Source organism: Corvus cornix, chromosome 4A (assembly GCF_000738735.6).
Source record: "Corvus cornix cornix isolate S_Up_H32 chromosome 4A, ASM73873v5, whole genome shotgun sequence".
In the NCBI taxonomy this organism is placed as follows: domain Eukaryota; kingdom Metazoa; phylum Chordata; class Aves; order Passeriformes; family Corvidae; genus Corvus; species Corvus cornix.
In genome coordinates, this window is record NC_047058.1 from 10,638,806 (window position 1) to 10,659,355 (window position 20,550).

The window sequence follows — 20,550 nt, forward strand, 5'->3', positions numbered from 1 at the left end:
GTATCACCTGCTGCTTCCTTCCCATCATCTCCTTCAGGCTGCAGCCCCACTGGGCTCAGCCCCTTGCTGCTGCTCTGTTCCCCTGCCAGCCCTCCCACCCTGTCCCCTCCCCTCGCTGCCACAGCCCCAGCTCTGGCAAGTGGCTTTGTAGCTCACTGTGTTACCCCTGCTCTGGCCCTCTCCCCAAAAAGGCAATGCTGTTCCTCTGCAGCAACTGATGCTCCTTCAGCTCTGGCTTTGCCTCCACTAAGCCCTCCCCTGCTCCCTGTCTACGGCTCTGACAGCCCTCTGCAGCACTAAATCAATACAGTCTCCCAGGCTGGTTTTCTTCCCTTTTCTACTGGAGCACCCCTTTGGAATCGCTTCCTTCTCATCCACCCAGAACAGCCTCAGCCCTTCTGCTTGGTTCTTATCCAGCTCAGCTGCTCCAAGGTTTTTTGCCATGTAACCTTTCCTTTAGCCTTAAGCATTCCTTGTGCCCCTCCATTCATGTGCTCTTCCTCTCTGCTGCATGTACCAGGCTTTTAATGTTCTATTTTCCTGGGCACATACTTTTGATAACACAGAATCATTCATCCTCATCTATTTGAGGGAGCTCTAAAGAACATGCAGATACTTAAACTTTGCTACTCATACTACCAGCACTATTGACTTCACCCACTCTGTTATTAGGAGTGCAAAGGCATTTAACAGAGTATTTTTTCCCTCTCACATTTGCTTTGATGAAATATAATAACCTTTGCCCAGAAACTGGCTGGGATTTTACCAGCAGCGAAACCTGCAGAGTTATAAGCATGAACTTTGGTGAATCAGACGTAAAATTAAATTTTGCTAAGCAACATCCTGTCCCCAACTTTTGAATCAATCAAGATTGGCTGAAGTCCTTACTTAGCTCTATGGAAGCACCTTTTACTGACATGACCAGAATATCGCAAATACTGATGTAAACTGATGTAAACAAAGACAACATCACACGCCATAAGTTTGCACCTTTATTTTTTAAAAATGAAATAGTCAAAGTACTTTCTTTTTCAAATATTGACACATAATATATTAACTTTCAATATTTACAGTGTGTTGCTGGGATGTTCTTGTAGAAAATGCATGCTTCTGGTCTGAAACCCAGAGCAAAATGCATCAGACCATTTAACTGCAGCCATGTAACATAAACCTGTACAGTATCCAGTCACTATTCAGCACAGGAGTTAGAGCAGGAATAAAAAAATTGGGATCTATTGTTTCCTAGCAACGAGGCTGAGGCCATTATAACACAATTTCTGTAAGATCAGAACCTCTAACTGGTGTTAGACAGAAAGTGAAGATCTTGGCATACATTGTAAACATTTTTTACTGTTGATGAGAAAGCTAAAAAGGAACATTACTTTGACATATATCGTATGCTATGCTTCTCGTTCTTGTTTATTGACACTTCTGCCAGAAGAGTATGAAGATTTTAATGTTTTATCATGGTTCATACAAGTAAAATACTGTCAAGGACACGATCTGATATACTAACATTTATTAAAAGGCTAAAGTCCACCACGAGATCTAAGGAAAAACTGGAAATTGTCAAACACGTTTCCTTAGACAAATAATGCCAGGTGACAAACGCCCAGACAAATCCACAGCAAGTCCAACTCCACCATTCCCAGTTTCTGCCTGGAAGTGATTCCTCTGGCAGTCAGAGTGCTTTCAACCTGGCAATGTTTTTTATCAAGGAGAGGTTTAAATAACAGCCAGTGTTTGATGGGAAAACCCTTGGGACTGTCGGCACAGCCTGAGCCTGGTGTCACCTGGGTGTCACTGCGTCGGATCAGCTGCACCCCGGCAAATGCCCCGGATACAGGGACACGCCGGGGCACTGCCTGTCTCCTTCAGCTCGGTTAAACCACGAGCTCCTCTGCCTAAACCACTTTCCCTTTTGGAACAGCACCTTGACTTCCAACAGTGCCCATCGCTCACCCTGGAGGAGCTGCTGCCCCTGGCCCAGCCCTGGGCGCTGCCGGGGGCTCTGTGGGCAGGGGGTGCAGGGTGGGACCCCAGAGCACGGCCAGGGCATGAGGCCACCTCTGCCCAGGGCCCAGCTGAGGGATGCGAGAGAGCTTAAACCAAAGAGCCAAGGTGTATATACCCAGTTGCACATTGACCAGTTCATATATATTTATTTGGCTATGTTCTACATAGATATCTATATATATATATTTATAACTTTGAAATGTTCTAGATTTACTAAATAAATATGAAAGCAAAGGAAATGTTACTTGTACACACTATTTGTTTAGCTGTCATTAAAAATATAGCATTTTTTTTCATGGTAGGTACTTTGCTACAGGATAGTGTGCAATAGTGTATTTTTAAAATTTTTATTTTAATTTATACTTTCTTTTAATTATTTGATATTATTTTTCCCTCTTTCAGAACCTTGTTTGCAGTGCAGAATGCTAGCATCAAATTATCTGATCTAAATAACAGTAAAAATTTCCACACGATTGTTTTTCTTTTTTCTCAACTGGGTCTCTAGGTTATAGTGCAAAATACAAAATTAAAAAAAAAAAGGAAGAAAATGGAGAATTATATAAAAAAACCCAAACCCACCAAAAAACCCACTGAGAAATTGCTCTAACTACTAAGGAAAAAAAATGGAGACTTAAATATTCCTTGCCTCCATCTGAGGTTGTTCATGATCAAGATGGTCCAAAGCTATTTGTTCATGTAGTTCTCACAAATCACTGCTGGCTGGCCCATGTATAGCTACGATATGACTTCAATCTCCCCCATGCTCTTTCAGCAATAACTCATTTCTTGAGCACTGTCATCTCAACACGACATTTATATTTAGTTTCCTAAATTTAAGAAACTGTTATGATGAAGGCATTTTTTCTGCTTTTGTAACTGGGCCATGTAATGTCACGTGAGTCTTAACAAAACCATATTCTCATAAGAAATATTATTCAAAATGTACATTAGACCGCACCCAGGAAATGGGAAAATGCCAAATCTACTTTCAAAGACAAACTTGTAACACATTTCACTCTTCGACCTTTTGGCATAACATGAGAACAACAGTAATCAAGGCAGTATTAAAAACCACAGCTGTAGGTAATACAAAGTGCATTTCCTGCATATAATACAAATATAACTTTAAGAAACTAAAGGCACAAGCTAACTAAATATGTATTACATACTAGAAATGCACAGTTCAAGGTAACTCTAATAGCTTCAAATATTTGTTTATAATGGATATTTAAAGCAGTTTGAAAATGATCCTCATTACTGAATTGCAAAAAAGTATAATTACTTAAAATATAAGTAAAATAGACTCTAATATTGACATCTTGGATCAGTGATAAAATACATCATCACATTTATGAATGCACTCTCTATATACAATTCATAAATTATTCTTCCATTGATTAAAAGCGTATTAGAGGCTCAAGGATTTGAAGGTCCATTTTTAGGCTAGTGTGGAGGTATTCAAATTCTCCGTGATTTTATGGAAAATTACAGAAATCTGAGCTGTCAAACCTGGATGTTGTCAAACCTGGATATTGCCAGCTCTCTGTTCTGTACATTAGTTAATGATGAGCCTGATCACAAGGTGTATGTGCAGATTTTGGTCCATAGTTCCCCCTGGCTGGGGACAGAGGAGGATTTCAGCGCCCAGGCTCCTACTCAGCCTGATCCTGCACCCCCCAAAGCTGCGCTGGCTCCCAGGGGAGCAAAAGGAATCTGGGAAGAGATGGTAACGGGGTGAGGCTGAGACCTGAGATCAAACCCCAGGGAGGGGCTCAGGTCTCAGCTGCCAATTCAGGCTCATCTCTAACTTGGGTACAGTCTGCTCCACTTGCCCAAAAAACAAAGGAAAAAAGAAAACTGGGGGAAAAAAAGGAAAAAGATAAAGAATGCACTTTTTTGGCTTCCGTAAATACGAGCAGAAATCTTTTCAATATATTGACTATGTCTGTTCTGAAAGAAATGTGCAATAACTTCACTGTTATGGCTACACAGGCTCTGTAACAAGACTTCTAGATCCCTCTGGAAAACTGCTTGCCCATCCCCCCCTCCCTGTGTGCCTCCCCCACCTCCTGATAACCAGGTCTTTTAAAAATGACAAGCTGGAGGAAGGATCACCTACTCTGCTATGAAGTAACTGTGCCAGTAGTGCATGATACCTTGGGAAATAAAAATTTCTGTCCATGCAATATAATGCTTTTCTATGTGCTCTAGATATTGAGCTGAAAAGTGAAGAGTCATCCCCGAAATGTTCTACGTTTATCAACATATTTACTACCCACACTTAGGTTCATCAACTCCCAACCCACCAATCTTCTTCAGACTCGAAAAAATGAGTACTACAACAGGATTATTAATTTGAGATGAAAAGAACACGATGCCTAAACCCAACAACACTGCAACTTCCAAATCATCTGTGTGAAGGCAAGTCCTGGCCCAGTGACTAGAGACAGGGCCAATCCTGCATGGCCTGATACTGCTCTGTGAGGGCTCCCAGCTGGGTTGTCCCCAGAGCACTGGGTTAAAGTCCAGCCTGGAACACACATGCCAGGGAAGAGCCTCCTGAAGACTACAGTGCTCACTAAGCCTGCTTTAGCTACCCCATCTCTGGCTGAAGCCTGACCAACATGGTGCCACCAAGCAGACTGGCAGCTGTGTGTGTACTGCCAGACCCTAGTAAATCCCAGTGCCGAGGGAAACCCTGGGAGAGAGGCCTGACATGCACGAGTGGACACAATGTGATATTCAGCATGGAGCAGCTGAGGGGCGGCCACAACTGAGCAAAGGCCATAGGGGACATCCTTGTACATACTGAAGCCAACCCAAGTCAGATTTCCCAGGTTAGGAAATCCCTTAGCTCTTAACTCTGAGGAACATGTGTGGGGTTGGTGAGCAGCTGCGAAGTTTCCATACACAGTCTGGTTTCTGTATGCAATCCCTCGAACTTATGGGAGATCTCACTGGGATAAAAGCCACCCAGTAAATACAGGTTGCAGAATCAGGCTCTGTAACCATTTAAATAACTGGTGAATTATTAAATCAACAACAAAAAAGTCGTGTTTCTTTAGGAGAAGGCAGAGCACGTGGCACTCACCCCTACCCTGCAGGGCTGTGCGGTGTCACCCCAGGCACCTCGCGCGCAGGTCGCGCTGCTCGGCTTGCAGGACTCTGCTTCTGAAATTTTTGAATACTGCCACACAAGAACTAAAAATTGTCACTGTCATCTCTCAAAGAGTTAACAAACAATATTAAAATACCATCTTCTGTCACATTTAAAGGCAGTTGGATATGTTTTTTCCTCTATATTTATATATACAGAGTTCTGATCTAGAAAAACCAATACAATATACCATTTTACGTTTAAAAACAGGCAGTCTTTGGTGATGCAAAGGCAGAGATTTTCTTTGTTACCTTCTGCCTATTTCACTCTGTCTCATGAAGTGAATATTATTGGCACTGTCAGAAAGTTCGAGATACTGCTCCACAGATAAAACAAAATATCCATCGTAGCCTTGTACCCGTCCAGTGCTTAAAAGCTGCTGTTTCTCTCCATCTGTCCACGCTCGAATTCCTTCTTCCCCCTCCTGCAGCCGCCTCTGCTCCTTAGTCCAGGCCTGAGCCACAGCTCGCTGCCTGGCTACCTCCAGGACATGGTTCTTTTCCTCTTCCACCGTGGTTCCGTAGCGCACGTTGAAGCAGAGCGCGCCGTGCTGGAGCTGGATGTCGGCAAAGCGCCTAGTCCTGCCGTTGATCACTGATGTCATCTGCGACACTGTCACGTTGACGCCATTCTCCAGGATGCGGCGCCCTCCGGTGCTGCCAATCAGGGCCAAATCTTCTTCCAAAGAGCCCAGCTTGATGAAGTAATGGGTGTCCCGGCCCTCAATGGTGAAATGCAGGTTCTCCAGGTAATGAGCGTTGTTGAGGATGGCAGCAATGCGCCGGCTATCCTCGTTAGCCACCCCAATAATGTCAGCTGTCACTATACCATCCTTTATAGCGAATTTGATGCCTTTTCCAAATACTGAAGGAACAGCTGCAAATCTCAGTTGCTTCACTCCTTCAGTACACTTGCTATCACTGTACCTGGGTGTCATAGGAAGTTGGTCCAAGGAGATAAAGTTTCGGAGTTGCTTTTGTAGTTCACATTGAATGCCAAGGATAGTCTGGAAAAGAAAATAACAATCAAGTTTGCAGGCAAGGTACCTTGCAATTCATCATTGTATCTAACCCTACTTGTCTCTTAATTCCTTAGAATGGATCTTCCATTTTTGGAAAGTATTGTGCACACCTACAGAACCTGGGCATATGCACAGGCTTTTTAATCACTTATGGCAGTGCTTTCTGTCTCTTGGACTCCTTGTTTCTAGGAAACAAATGGAAATGTGTTTAGCACAAATGCTATTTTTCTATTTGTTATTTTTATTTTTCCTCCCCTAGAACTGTTACTCTAATGGCTGGTTTTTCAGCCCTTAGCAGTTCAGAGAAACCTGAACTCAAAGCTATGCCCGTTCACGTGGCTCTGCTTAGTCCCTGTGAGTTTAATTACATCTTCTGTAGAACCACGGTGTGCTGGTTTGGCCAAATTTAGAAATATATCCTCTGAGAGAAGGCAGGTCTCAACCATCCCTCCCCCACTAGGTTTGGGAAAAAATAAATTTTCCTCTAAGGAAAGTGAAAGAGATAAAAACTATTTATATAACAAACACACGGGAAAAGGAAAATAATGCTAATTAATAAAAATTTCTGACTGTGGAGAAAAAACCTGGGAAAGTGTTAAGAGTCCTCCCTTAGGCCTCCTCGGAGCTGGGGCTTGGCCCAGGGCCAGGCCCTCTGTGCCCAGTGGAAAGTTCTCCTGATGTGCTCTGATATTGGAGCAGTCCAGCAGAAAAGGGAGAAAATCCAGAATTCCAGGGAAAGAAAAAAAGTTCAACTCTCAGTCTCTCTCTGGAGAAAAGGAAACTGAAAAACTGGCTGAAAGCTGACTGGAAAAAAAACCTGCAAGCTGGGTGCTTCCTTGCTCCCCTGCCTCAGCTGGAAAAAAGTTCTGTGTGACCTTGAACAAGCTGCAAACTGCTTTGAAAAAGTTTTGCTCAGTTTTTCCTTCCTCCTCTCAGGCTCAGTTTAAATGCATAGAAAGGCACAAGAATTAATTTCTGGGCGTAGGGGATACACATAATAAAGTCACCCCAAGACACATGGTAATGAATTTTATAGCCCATTCTTTAAGGAAAGCAGGTTATGAAGGTCTTGAGACACTAGAACAATAGGCAAGCATGTCACATCTGTAGATCTTGCTGCTTGTAGAAGCTAGAAGAAACTTCACTCTAGTCTTCTCTTTGTCTTTCAACACTACACCTATCACTACATCTTTTCTGTACCTTGGAAAAGCTTCACATCCCAGTGATAATTTTCCATGGACATGCTCCTACATCTGGCATGAGCTCCGACCCTCCAGCCTTCTGCGTTTGGGGGATGGTAATTGTCTTAAATGCTGGGAACGTGCATGTGAACTCTCAATGCTTTATGCTTCTCCTTCCCTTTCCTGACTACAATAGAGGAAAGGCATCTTTACAAAATCATATTTCTTTGTCAACAAGTGCTCATATGCGAAATGTGAATGCCCGCTCAGAATATTGGTAGTTGGTTCTGTTGCAGTCACATTGATTGCTGGACTCTGATAGCTGCTGTCTGGCTCATTGTTACTGAAAATAAGCCCTGGAGTAAGGCTAAGATTTACAGACCCCTTACAAATACACAGCAGCATTTCTGTTTCCCGCAATAATTATGCAAAGACACTGAGTTGTAAAGCTGTTTATACCCTCAGTGATTTTCCAGTGCTTGTGGCATCTTTGCTAACAAAGATGAAAATCTGCTGTTCTAGTTTTTTAATTCCATAAGAATTTCTCTGTTTTTTTCAATATTTGCACAAACACTTTTACTCTTTTGCCTATCCTGCACCTCAAATTTGGATATTTTCTCTATAAATAGCTACAAATTTCCTTCACTGTGTTGCTAAAAGCTTCTCCTTAAACCTCTCCTCCACTCTGATGCCAGTACATGATTGACAACATTAAAGTTTCTATTGTTCTTAAACAATTTGCCTTGCCTATTACATTGAAAGATACAGTCACACTGTTTCCTTGGTATCCAATATTTTCTATTAAAACTCCTTCATTTAGTATTAGAAGCAGCTGAAGAGAATGTGTGCTAACCTTTCCAGGATCCCACTCCTGGGTTTTTGTTTGAAGCTGTAGAAGTTCATATGTTGTCCCCAAAGCTTCCATCTCTGGTTTTGGGAATCCAGGCAGCACGTTGTGCAACTGGAAACCAAACAGCTCTAGCCAACTTCCAATGTCTACAAAACAAGAAAAGGATACTGGCAAAAAGGCACATAAATCCTAGGAAAAGTGAAGGTAGTCTGCAGAAATTCCAGCTACGCAGAAAAAATGATTTCACATCAATTTATGTTTCCTGTACTAGCTACAGCATTTACTGTAGCAAAGAAATTATTTGGTTACAAAGCATAGCTACACTCAAATCAATAGTGTTCCTTCTATCTATTTATAATGGAAAAAATTCAAATTAAGCCGCCTCCATTCTTCCCCTAATTTTAGCACTGACAGAAGCAGCTATTAATTATTTTCTTGGTTACCATAAATGCTAAAGAAAACAGATCAGGTTCATAAGATGCAATCTATTAAAGAAATGAGTTCAAGAGATTTAAGATTAGAGACTTTTTGTATGCAAAAGATTTCCGGAATGTTGAATCCATACCACAATTCAAGAAAAAGTTTTATTTTCATGAGAGACAGTTACTTTTACCTGTAGTATACTTAGCAACGTCTTGGATTCTTCCAACTGGGTAATTATTTTCAAATGAGTAGAGATTAAATGGTTGTGGGACAGCATTCAGGTGCTTCCATATATGGTGATTTGGTGTCGTCCACCGACCAGCAATGACATCATAGTCCCGCTGACCCAGATGCACTAATTTAGTAAGAGAATCATAGAGTCCTCCATGAAAACCAATGATAACCTCAAAATCTGGATTAGTGTCCTGGTATATCTCTCCATATGGGGTGTACAAAATTTCTTTTATGACTTGGCCTCGACTGCTAAACACAGCTAGAGGTGTCCCAGTGTTATCACAAGCAACATAATATTCTTCTCCACTGCTTAATTCCATTGCAATGAGATGACCTTGCAGATCATAATATAGGGATGTTATTTCTGAGCTAGTGTGATTGTACAAGTGAGTAATTCTTATTGGGTTGGAGAGATCAGCATAAAAGAACTGTAAGTGTTGTCCTAGGCTTGATTTGCTTGCAACTCGTCTTCCCAGACCATCATAACAGTATTGCACAGTCCAGCCAGACACTTTGTTATATGCTTTGTTCAGCAAACCATTAGAGTTGTACTCAAAGATCTCATTGCCTCTTTGCCTGAGAAAACCATCTTCGTCCATTTTATATTGAATTTCCCCAAGCCTGGTAATGCGATCTCTCAGGTCGTATCTCAGAGGAGTGAGGCGCGCGCTGTTCCCATGGCTCAGCAAGTTGATGTTGCCATTAAGGTCGTAGCTGTAGCGCCACTGGGTTTTATCATTCACAGACACAGTCTGGAGCTGACCATCAGCATCGTATTCATAAAAATACCTTGTTATATTGGCATCTACACCCACACGTATGTCACAGATCACCATGCGACCCATGTTATCATACTGGATGGTCATCCAGTAAGCAATAGACTTGAGAATTTCATACTGTACTTCAATCACCTGGCCGTTGGCACTGAAGATTTTGGTATGTTTCATCACAGTGGTGGTTATAACTTGGTTTAAATCGTAATTAATGACACTGAATTTTCCAAATTGCTCAGTCCTGCCAGAAACATCGACGTAACGGTACAGATCTATGGGAAGGGGCGTCTCATTGATCATCGCCTGCATGCTTGTGACACGGAAGTTGTTATAGCTGTAGTCAAATCTGGCATTCACAAGCCCTTCTTCACTAAACCTGAAGATCTGGCGACCAATAAGTGGACCTGTCCAAAACAAACAGGGGAAAGAGGAAAAGTAAGAAAAATAATGAATTGTGTCCCTGGTTTACTCACCCTACAGAATATGTTACACTGTTCTCTCACAAACCTTTATTAATGCTTGCTCTACGAATTATTTATATTTTATTAATATTTGTCTAAATGAATGCTGTTTTATTCATAATTATGATTTCTATTTACTTACAAGATAATTCTAAACTAAATTTATTTCACATGGTGATTTCTTTCCTCATATAAAGTCCTTTTGAATTTATGTTATATTATGGTGTAAACAGGGAAACTCGAAAATACAAACAATAAACCAACTTGATTTAGTATTTAGCAAATATCCACACAGAGGAATAAAAACAACAAAATATTCTAAGAGCTATTCCATACCATGCAATAAAAAGAAAACTGTATTTCAAATGGGACAGCTATATTCACCTATGGACGCAGACACAGAGACATACACATATATTTTTCTATTGGAACATAAAATATAAGAACTTGCAGACATAAAAATAATGGAATTTCATGCCAGGTAAGTGCAGGATCAGGGTGCTGCAAATGAGGAATGAGTGTCACGTTTTAAGGAGCCAAAAACTTTAGCAAACTAGTCACAGTTAGACAAACCTGTCTGCCTGTATCTGATGGTACAGATGAACCCATCATGCATTAAATGTATTGTTTTGATAACCCCAGAAGACTCCTCGTAGGTGAACGTGACTTGCGTAGTGTCGTACAGAATCTCGGAGAGCCGGGACTGTTTGGTGTACTTGTACAGGACCCTGCGCCCTGTGCCAGGGTACAAGGTCTGCAGCAGCCGCCCATCCCTGGCGAGGTCCTGGATGAAGGCGGCGCCGCTGTCGGGAGGGGTGTAGATGTTGCGGTAGTAGCCCACGGACAGCATGGTCTGCAGGGCGTGGCGCACCATGCTGGGCATCGTCACCGACTGCAGCGACTCCGACTGGTCGTACTCGAAGATGTAGCGCCGCTGGCTGTGCAACAGGAGCATCACGGACTGCAACCAAACAGCAATGGCACGGTAAGGGGCGGATCAAGCACATGGGGATCCATCTAGTGAGTGCCTGAAGGTTATGGAAATGCTGAAACAACCACTCACTCTTGTAGTTTGCTCTTACTGTCTGTACAATTCCAAGTGAAGCTTTCAGCTCCAGGAGATCTGGCCAGCAAGGTGGTACAAAACAGGAGGAGAATCATAATAAGTCTAGAGGTAAAGGCCTCCAAACTGGAAGGCAGATGTGGCTCTCAGCAGCATTTCAGCCTCATGCTGACGTGCTATGTTGCTTTGAAATATTTAGGGCATACTCTCAGGAAGCAAAACCAGAGAGAACTTCTTCCTCACACACAGGCAGAGCATCTGCACCAGCAGATGTGTCTAGAGGAGCTGGAAAGGGGAAACTTTGTGCGTGTACAAGGTGTTTAGCTTTTATTGGCATTCTGCTTATTTCCAGCATAGACCTACCCCTTTTCCTGTATATTTTCTTTTAAATATACATTGCCCCAGAGTTCATAATATCTCCATGCTTACAGATGGATGAAAATAGTCTGCAGATTCTTTGGTGTGACTACTTCTATTGTTCATTTTTAATGTTTAAAAAGAATATAATTTCTGTACGGGTGCCCTGTGTTGGTTAATTGTGGCTGGTTAATGAAATCTGGTCTGCTTGTCTGGCAGATGAATGTGCAAGTGCAGACTTTTTCTATTGATAATTAAAGTTTGGGTTCTGTACGCCTTCTCACCCACCATGTAAAGTCACAGTGTCACAGAGCACAAGCTGGCTGGTGAACAGTCACTGTTGAAACAAGGATAATGAAACCACAGAATGAAAAGATATGGGGGAACTGTGTAGCCTTCCCCTAGCTCTAGCAAGTGGCTTGGCTGGACCAGAGCACTGCACATTCCTTGCCTTGTCTGAGTTGTGCTGGAGCACCGACACTGCCTAGCTCTTAGCCCACAGCTCAAACCTACCAGGCGCATAAGCAAATTTGTCAGGCTTCTGCAGGATTGAGACATCATGCAAAACAAAGTCTTACACGGAACGGTATGACTACTTTGTCATAGAGTATTGGAGAAAGAAAGCAGGAAAATAGGATTTTTTCTCCTCTAAGCTCAAAAATCTTCTCTGGGAAGAAAACACCGTATGATCAGCCCTGCAATGTGCTAAATAACATTGGCCCTGAGCCACTTTTCTCTGACAAATAAACCAACTGCCCATTCAAAGGGCCAGAGATAGACTCAGCCTTGGCCATCCTCTCCACACCCCCAGCCCCCTGACTGACCAAGATGTGTCTCTTCCTGCCCTTGGCAAAAGACATCTGTCACCTGTACAGCAGCCAGAAAGCACCAACATATGCCACTCCAGGTCACCCTCTGCCAACTGGTGATGACAGACCTTCACACTGAGCATTTTCTGATTGCTTCATTGCTGCTCCGCCAACCATTCCAACATGCGCCGCGTTTATTTTGTTTCTACCCTCAGTCAAGAGTCTCCAGTCTGCAGTAAACCACAGGCTGAACTCTCTCCTAGCACTGCTGTGACGCCTCTCTCTATATACTGCTCCCGTGCCTGTTTTTAAGCTGTCTGCCATTGACAGAGTATGAATAACAATATCAGAAACATCCCCAATATAACTTTAGTGCCCCTGTGTGCCATTTTTACAGCACTTTGTGGCTTTTTCACTTTTGTCCAGGATAGTAAAAAGATAGACAGTACAAGGGCTGGAGACTTAGTATCCTCTCACGCCTATTAGAGGATACATAAAGCGAAAAAAAAATTAATTCCCAATTCACCCTAATAATATTACAAAGGATTTTTCAACTCTGCACAAATTGGGTTCTAGTTGTTTTAAAGGATTTCAGAGGGTAGCTCATAAAACATCCAAAAAGCTGTCATTTTATTAAAGCAACCAGAGCCTGGTCAACCACATAATGATTGATACCGTATGGTGTATCAAGACAAACAGCCAGTGGCAATTACTGGGAGCTCTGCTGGGAATAGACAAATGCTGAGCATCACCACTAGATGTCATTTCTGTCCAACAGACACACACAGCCACTCATCTGTTTTGTCTGTCTGGTTTTGGAAGCAAGCTCGGAGTATTCAGGAGATTATGTAACAGCATTAACTAATTGAGGAAAGTGACCAAAACAAGAGGAACAGAATCTCATCATTTAGAATTATTTACAATGCTAATGTTGTAGTGCTTTTTAAAACCTTAATTATTTGAACTAATTTTGTAAGGGGTAGAGATTTTTGAGGATGTACAATTAACTCATCAAGTGCTAAAAATGAAGAATTAAATAACTATGAATTGGAAACCACCTATATAATTAAATTTTTTTTCATGTAAGGAATTATTGTTTCTTACAAGGCTTCAGAAAACCTTTAGCAATCATTACATAATCAACACAATGAGTTATTGACTTTAATGGAGCCACAAAGTTATATTTTAATGTCTAATTTTGACAGTGAATTCATCTTTCTTTGACACAAGGAACAACACTCATGAAAGTACATTAAATAGCTGGGAGACTATTGTCCATGGTGTGAATGACTTTCCATAATTTTAATGACAGTTACAGCATTACCCAAGCTGCTACTGAACCAGTAAGCTTTTGCCACTTGCCTCCACAAGATCAGGAATTGGCCCTTTGTGTAGAATTCCAGAGTAACAGTGTTAAGTTATACGACTGAATTTATGAGCTCATCATAAACTAAGAACAGACAAAGTGGTTTGGAAAGATAAGAAGCATACATCTTTCCAAAATTAAAGTCCATTGGGTCCAAAGAAAAAAATAAGAGATTCCTCCAAAAGGCACATTGCCCAAATATTTGAAAGCTGTATGAAATGCCTGTTTACTTGTAATTTGCAAAAGAGCATACAGACAAAAAAAAGCCCTGACAAATTTATCTGAAACAAACTTCTGAAGCTCCTGGGGTTTGCCAATCTTGTTAACACATGCAAGAACCACACTGCATGCAGACAAGGAGGAATCACATTTTTATGCATTTTCCAGTCTTGATAGTTTTTTTTTTTTTCACTGGATTAGGTTTAAGTTTTTTGAGGATCAAGCTTAAATACATTCAAAATAAGTACAGCACAGTTTATCTTAAAAGTACACATTTGGAACTCTTTAATATACAAGTAACTTCAAAGTCACTGGATTTCCTGTGTGTAATAACTCCTATCAACGTTACCTCTCCTGCCCCCCACCCTCCATAGTTTTTTCCCGCGGTTTACAGGTTCAGAGAAAATGTTCTGCTAACATTTGTATGTTTTTGTATATTTTGTATATTTGTAGGTGTATTGGATAGTCCAAGATGTTGCTATCTAAAAAACTTTGAATATGAGTTCATGCTGAGTTCTGAAAGCCTTAAAAATACAGATTGGCTTTCTGGTTTTGAAAGACAAGACCAAACAAAATGTTACTACAGATGAAGATGTTCCTCCTTGGTTTATACAATATTCATCTCCATATTTTGTGACCATTACCTCTAGACACACATGGAACTTAAAATGTTCAGGGAATTTAGATGAGAAGTCACTATAAAAGCAGAGCAGTAACTCATTTCATATTAATAATTCCCCCCCAAATGGCCCGCATAAATACTGCAGTAAGCTTTCTCCTCCCAGGGTCAAACCCTTGTTTAAAATGCAGCACTGAATAGGTAAGCATGTGCTCACGGGCTCCTAATTTTGACTTAAAAGAGCTGTGTTTGTAGAGAAAAAAAGTTCTCTTTCAGGACTGTTATCTTTCTGACTGTTATCCAGAGTAGTAATGTGATTTTCAGCAGTTAGGGTGTCCTTTCTTCACTTGAACTTGGACTGAGACCAGAAAGTTGTTTTGACCTACCAATTAAACAAACCTGAGGTGCTGATAACTTTCTTCTGAACTGAACTATGTCAGGTTTGAGCAGGTGACATGTAGGTCTGAGCATATCCAGACACATTCATTTTTATCTAGCTATGTAATTCCATGCATTTTCTCTTTTAAAAGTCTTAAATACACTTGCAAGAGGCAGCATTATAACATAGTACAAAATATAATATAATAAATAAATACAATAAAATAAATAAATAGAACATAATATAATATAATAAACCCAAGTATTTTTTATCTTGGCACAAACCCCATTTCTTAAATAATTTACCTTTTCTAGATATGTGTAACTCCATATTTTACCATCTGCCCATGTTCTGGAAATGATGTTCCCACTTGGATCATACTCCATTTTCTCAGTCCAGGTTCCTCTTTGGATATAGGTGACTAATCCAGAGTGTGAATAAGTGATATTGACCTCATTGTACTTGCTGATGGGGGACCATAAAATGGGGCGTCCTGTCTGGTCATACATAATTCGAAGAGTGAATTTGCGGTGATCATCATAAATCTTTCCTGTTCTGGTTACGTGGTCGAAGTCAATGGAGAGCAGGTTTCTGTTGTGGGTCTAAACACAAAGGCACAGTAAGGTAAGAACACAATGCATCCTAAGTACACCCAATGCAGACATGTCTGTGTCAGTCCTAATCGAAGTAAGCAATGGTTTAACATTGTGAGTTGGGCCTTACTGAAGACAAGAAAATAAAAAAGATTCAGATGAGAAACAGAAGGAAAAAAAAAAATTGTTCCTTGCATTCAGTGTTACTATATTTGGCATTACAGGATGTTTCCATTGCTAAACCCTCACCTCTGCTCTCACCTTTTCCTGAATTTTACTTCTTTCTTCTCAGCTGTGGATGAACATCTTGATTCCAGCCAAAGATGTGTAGTTAAGCCCACAAAGTAAGAAAGATCTACTATCTCACATCCTCTCTTGAGCTGTATGAACACTGACAGGTCAGCTGCTGCTCTGGGACAGCCCTCACAGCCCAGGTCACATCCTGATGCTGCAAAGGGCAGAGCTGTGCTTGCAGCTCCTGCAGACCCTGCTCACCAGTGTCCTTGTGCTTCCTCACAAAACCACCCCACTCCCAGACTCCTGAAAGCCAGCAGCAGCAGTGTCTGGTACCAGCCATATTTCTTGTTGCAGCTCTCACCACATTTGGAACCAGCAACTTGCTGTGTCTGACAAATGGACAGCAGCCCAATGCTTAATTTGAAATCAAGTTCAAAACTGAGTCAGATTCATGAAGACAAAATACATTTATCCAGTGCTATCATCATCTGCCTCCTTACATCATTCACTGGGCAATCTCTATTAAACACCATTTAAAACAGAGATGTAATTTAGAGAACCATGAAATACTGTTCATTGACATGTCTTTTTCAGATCAACGCTCAATATGCTTGTTGCATTAATCTACCACATTTTATCTGATCACTCTATTCCCATGATTATCTTCCTTACAGCACAGACAATGCCAGTACAGGTGTCTGCACAGAGCATGGCTCAGTGCTTCCTCCTCTCTGAGACCTGGAGGCACAGCTACCAAGTAAATGGTTAATAAACCCTGCTTAATAATTCAAGATGTGATTAGAATGAATATTTTTTTTCTTTCCTGTTTCTGTTTTTAGATACAAAATAATCTGAGAATCTAGAAGAAGCAGGTGTTCTTTCTTCAACAACCATTTCTGGAGTTTTATATACACATATGTCTAACTTTAATAGTGTTCATTTATAATAGCTGTAAAATACCTATATATCCCTGTAGACTGTTGTAACTATTACAATTTATGCTCTAATGATAGTTAAGGAGCCCAAGTAAAATGTGATGCTCAGTTCAACTACATTTGCTTGTATACAGACTGATGGTTTAAGTCTAATATAATAAAATTTTTAGCAAACTTCTTAAAATACCTGAAAACAAATCCTCTTGGTGGCAAATTAACTGAAAAGCAAGTAGGAGGTACACCCTATGTCATATTCATGTATGTTCCATGTACATGTTTAATATTCTTATTGCTATTACTATCATTGTAGAATGCAGTTAGGAGACAGAAGAGCCTCGAATACAAATTGCTTGCAATCTGAATTTCAGAGACTGTACAACAAATAAGAATGAAAACCAAACAGAGGCAGAATTAGCAGCGAAGTGGAAAGCAGCAGTAATTGAAAACTCACGGAGTTAAAAAAAGGTTGAAATACTTCCCTTATATTGCACATTTTATGTCTCATTTGTTTATTTTCTTATATTAAAGTTAAGTTTAACACCCTTCTCAAGGCAAGACAGGATCATAAATGGGTAGGAGGACTCATCTCAATGTTGCTATTGACAAGCTGATTTCAAATCCCAGTGGCTTCATGAAACGACTCCTCCAAGATATATAAACCATAGTAAGGAGCCTCCTGAGAGTGGCTGGAACTTGTATTCTGCTATGAGCCAGTGAAAACTGGTTTCTGAAAGCAATGTCAGGTCGGAATATCAGCTAATGAAAATAGGGAGAAAATTCAGCTGACTTCAATAATGTTAGAAGTGAATTAAAAAAAAAAAGTCTATATTTTTTAAACACTTGTTGACTCTACTTTCATTAGTTTTTTAGCTAGAAATTTTGCTGTGTAAGTATCACATAAACATGCACTTCTTTTGATTTAATTTCCAAGCATACCCTGTCTACCCTATCTGAGGTGTAAGTCAGATGAGATAATTGTTTTGTCTGTGTTTTGATTTGAGCCAATGTAAACTCACAGACCCTGGCAGAGGACTTGGTCCCATCTTTAGAATTTGCTGTAAGACTGGTAAATAATGGGAGATCATTTGTTAAGTGCAATAATGAACACGGCTGTCAAAGCCTGTGTCTGCAGGACTTTTGAACCAAGGCCAGTGAGTTACTTCCGTTGTCATTAAAAAAAACCAACCAAAAAAACCAACCAAAAAAAACCCACCAAAAATAAGTAAGACTGGCCAAGCATTCAATTTTCAATTTTGTAGACATTCAGTTATAAAACCTGGACTGCATCCAATGCCACGTTCCTCAAGTTATGCAAAAGTCAGGAGGGAGCAGAGCTGCATTCTAATCAGTGTATTACTATGCATCATGCTCATCAGATTTAACAGCAGTCTTTGCTTCATTTTTAGAAGTCAATTAAAATAGCAGTTCAATTGATAAAAAAGAAAGTCTTGCTAGATTAAGATTGATGTTAAAATGCCTGATTGTACATAGATTTATTATTAATATAAAATGCATACATACCCAGAGAGTGTTTTATATACGTTCAGGAAGCACTAGGGCAAGCAGTTCTGCACTTAAAGGAAACCTGCGGTTAATTTGTTTCCCACATTGATTTAGACCCTGAGATAAAGTTAGATGACTGTTCTAGCATTTCAGTTAATTTACTCACTTCTGCCCTATTTCCAGAGCAGGGAATTCACACCATGAAGAAATCCAACTTTTTAAAACCCAATGTTTCCAGCATTATTCAGAACATGCTAACAGCAGCCTCTTTCCAAAACTGGAAATAACACTAATAGAGTGATATACTTTCAAGATGGTTGCTAATTGCTATTAAAATTGAAAAAGTTAGGACCAGGCAGAGAAGGAAAAGCTTTATTCTGTTTCTTCTCTTCAAGTAGGTCATCCTTTATCTCATCCCCAGCTACCTGCCTTCTAATTTATACCTTTTAGCAGCCAAAGCCGTTTGTTTCACTGATGGTATCAGGCTGATTTCTCAGTAACATCTTTATACTTCACTTCCATGCTTTTTATTTTTTTTTCTCAGAAGACTCTTCCATTGTACTGTTCTTTTTTTTTCTTTAACTGAGGGCTCCGGCAAGTCTGTTCATTTCCATTGAGAACTGCTCCAATCCCCAGAGCTTTTCTTTACATGTATTTTCAAAGTTCAGTATAGCTCTTTCTGCCCTACATTGCAAGCTTTCTAACACACTTCCTATTGTGCCAGGCATGGCATATTAAGTGTTTAAATAATTTCTTTTAAAAATGTAACTCATTAAAAGTTTTCAGAAGGTCTGTCCAGAATCTCATCCAGCATAAGGACTTTCAACGATGCTGTTGTTTTTTTCCCAGCAGTACTCAAGGATCTGTCCACCGTAAGTCCTAAATCCATTTCATTATTTGGTGTACTGTTTCAAACACACCATAAGATGGTACTTTTGTTCCTGCTGTGCTGCATTTCCTATAATCACCAAGAAAAGAGAGCTGTCTCTGGGTAGAATCCTTTGCTGCACTGTTCCATCTCCTTCCGTCTCCACTGACTCTGCATTCTGCCAGCATACCATGCAAAGATGAACTCCAGGATCCAGATATTTCTGCAATTCTTCAAAGTTCTTCACGGTATTGACAGCCTCAGTAGTCCATCTGTCCCTTTCTCTTGGGCCTATTTACATGGTGTCTCCTTTGTGCAGAATACAATTGGATAATCTTCGTCTTTTGAAACAGAAATGATTCTATGATTCTAACATTTCTCCTCCTTCCCATTTTAAAATCCTCATTTTAGAGGAACCTGTGCTATCCCACCAAGTTCCCTCTAGTCTTGCCCTGACAGCTCTCAGAACAACAGTCCTAGAGCTCAGTACAGCCAAGGGAGTCAGTACAGTCAGGATTGTAATACAGGCAGCTGGCTTGCCCTTCTGAGCAGGCAGGGACAATTCCTAAGTCCTCTTGATCTTGGATAGGTATAAAAAGACACAGCTTAAAGAAATAAGAATGCAACGTTCAAGAGCTGTGTTGCTAGTGCATACTTTTGGAAGGACAAAGAGGGAACGACATCAGCATACCAAAACAAACTTATGCTTGTCTTTCACCTTCTATCCTCTCTCTGGATGAAGGTGAAGGGGAAGGAGGAGGAATACATGAGTGGTTTTATGCCCCAACAGCCTATTCCAGAGGTAGGTCAATCAGCTGACCTCTGGATACCTTCAGTGTTGAAATATTTCAATAAACATCTTATGCCTCCAGCCAGAATACATTTAGTCCTGATCAATTTGTGAATTTACTTTTTTTTTTTTGCCAGGCAGTGTTAAGGATTACATAGAAACAATTGAAAATGAGTTAAAAGAAACTGCAATCAATTTCAACAACAGAAAATACAAATTGCCTATTGGGGAAACTGTGCAAGATGGAGTAGTTGTATTAAACAGAATTGTGATGAACAACTTGTCCCTGGCAATGTAAGCAGGATAGATGACTGACTACATCCTTTGTGTTTACCATCTTATTACATAAGATTCTTGTAGAAAAATGTGCCATACTGTTATTTAAGCACAAAGTCACACAGAAAGCCTCCAGCTGAGTAGGCAACATGAGCCAAGGAAGCCACAGTTTGGATCCTGCCATCTTAACATGTTTGTCACAGTGCTAAGTTCAGCTGCTTCCCTAGACAGGGCTATGAGGCCTCACACTAATTTAGAGAGGAAGGAAGCAGAAAGTGGGCAAGAAGAACTGTAAGAAGCTTTTGCCCACTTGCAATATCCTAAAAAGTAACTGTGACTGTCAAATCTGAACAATGCCCTTTCAAATAGGTGTTTTACATACAGTGCCCAGTCTGGCCAGATCTTCCAAGTCTTGTATTT

The 20,550-nt window shown here is 40.6% G+C and overlaps 1 protein-coding gene across 6 annotated transcripts in view; it reads right to left on the reverse strand.

Moving 5' to 3' along the window:
- Positions 1 to 979: 979 nt before the first annotated feature.
- TENM1 (teneurin transmembrane protein 1) overlaps positions 980 to 20,550 on the reverse strand; it is a 761,089-nt gene continuing 741,518 nt past the window's right edge. For all 6 annotated transcript variants that reach the window (XM_010407691.4, XM_019290822.3, XM_039571802.1 and 3 more), the window contains 5 exons: positions 15,234 to 15,530; positions 10,690 to 11,077; positions 8,839 to 10,059; positions 8,229 to 8,371; positions 980 to 6,179 (listed from right to left, as the gene is read on the reverse strand). In XM_010407691.4, coding sequence (XP_010405993.3) covers positions 5,421 to 6,179; positions 8,229 to 8,371; positions 8,839 to 10,059; positions 10,690 to 11,077; positions 15,234 to 15,530 — 2,808 coding nt within the window. In that variant the 3' untranslated portion in view covers positions 980 to 5,420. The remainder of the gene's footprint in view (positions 6,180 to 8,228; positions 8,372 to 8,838; positions 10,060 to 10,689; positions 11,078 to 15,233; positions 15,531 to 20,550) is intronic.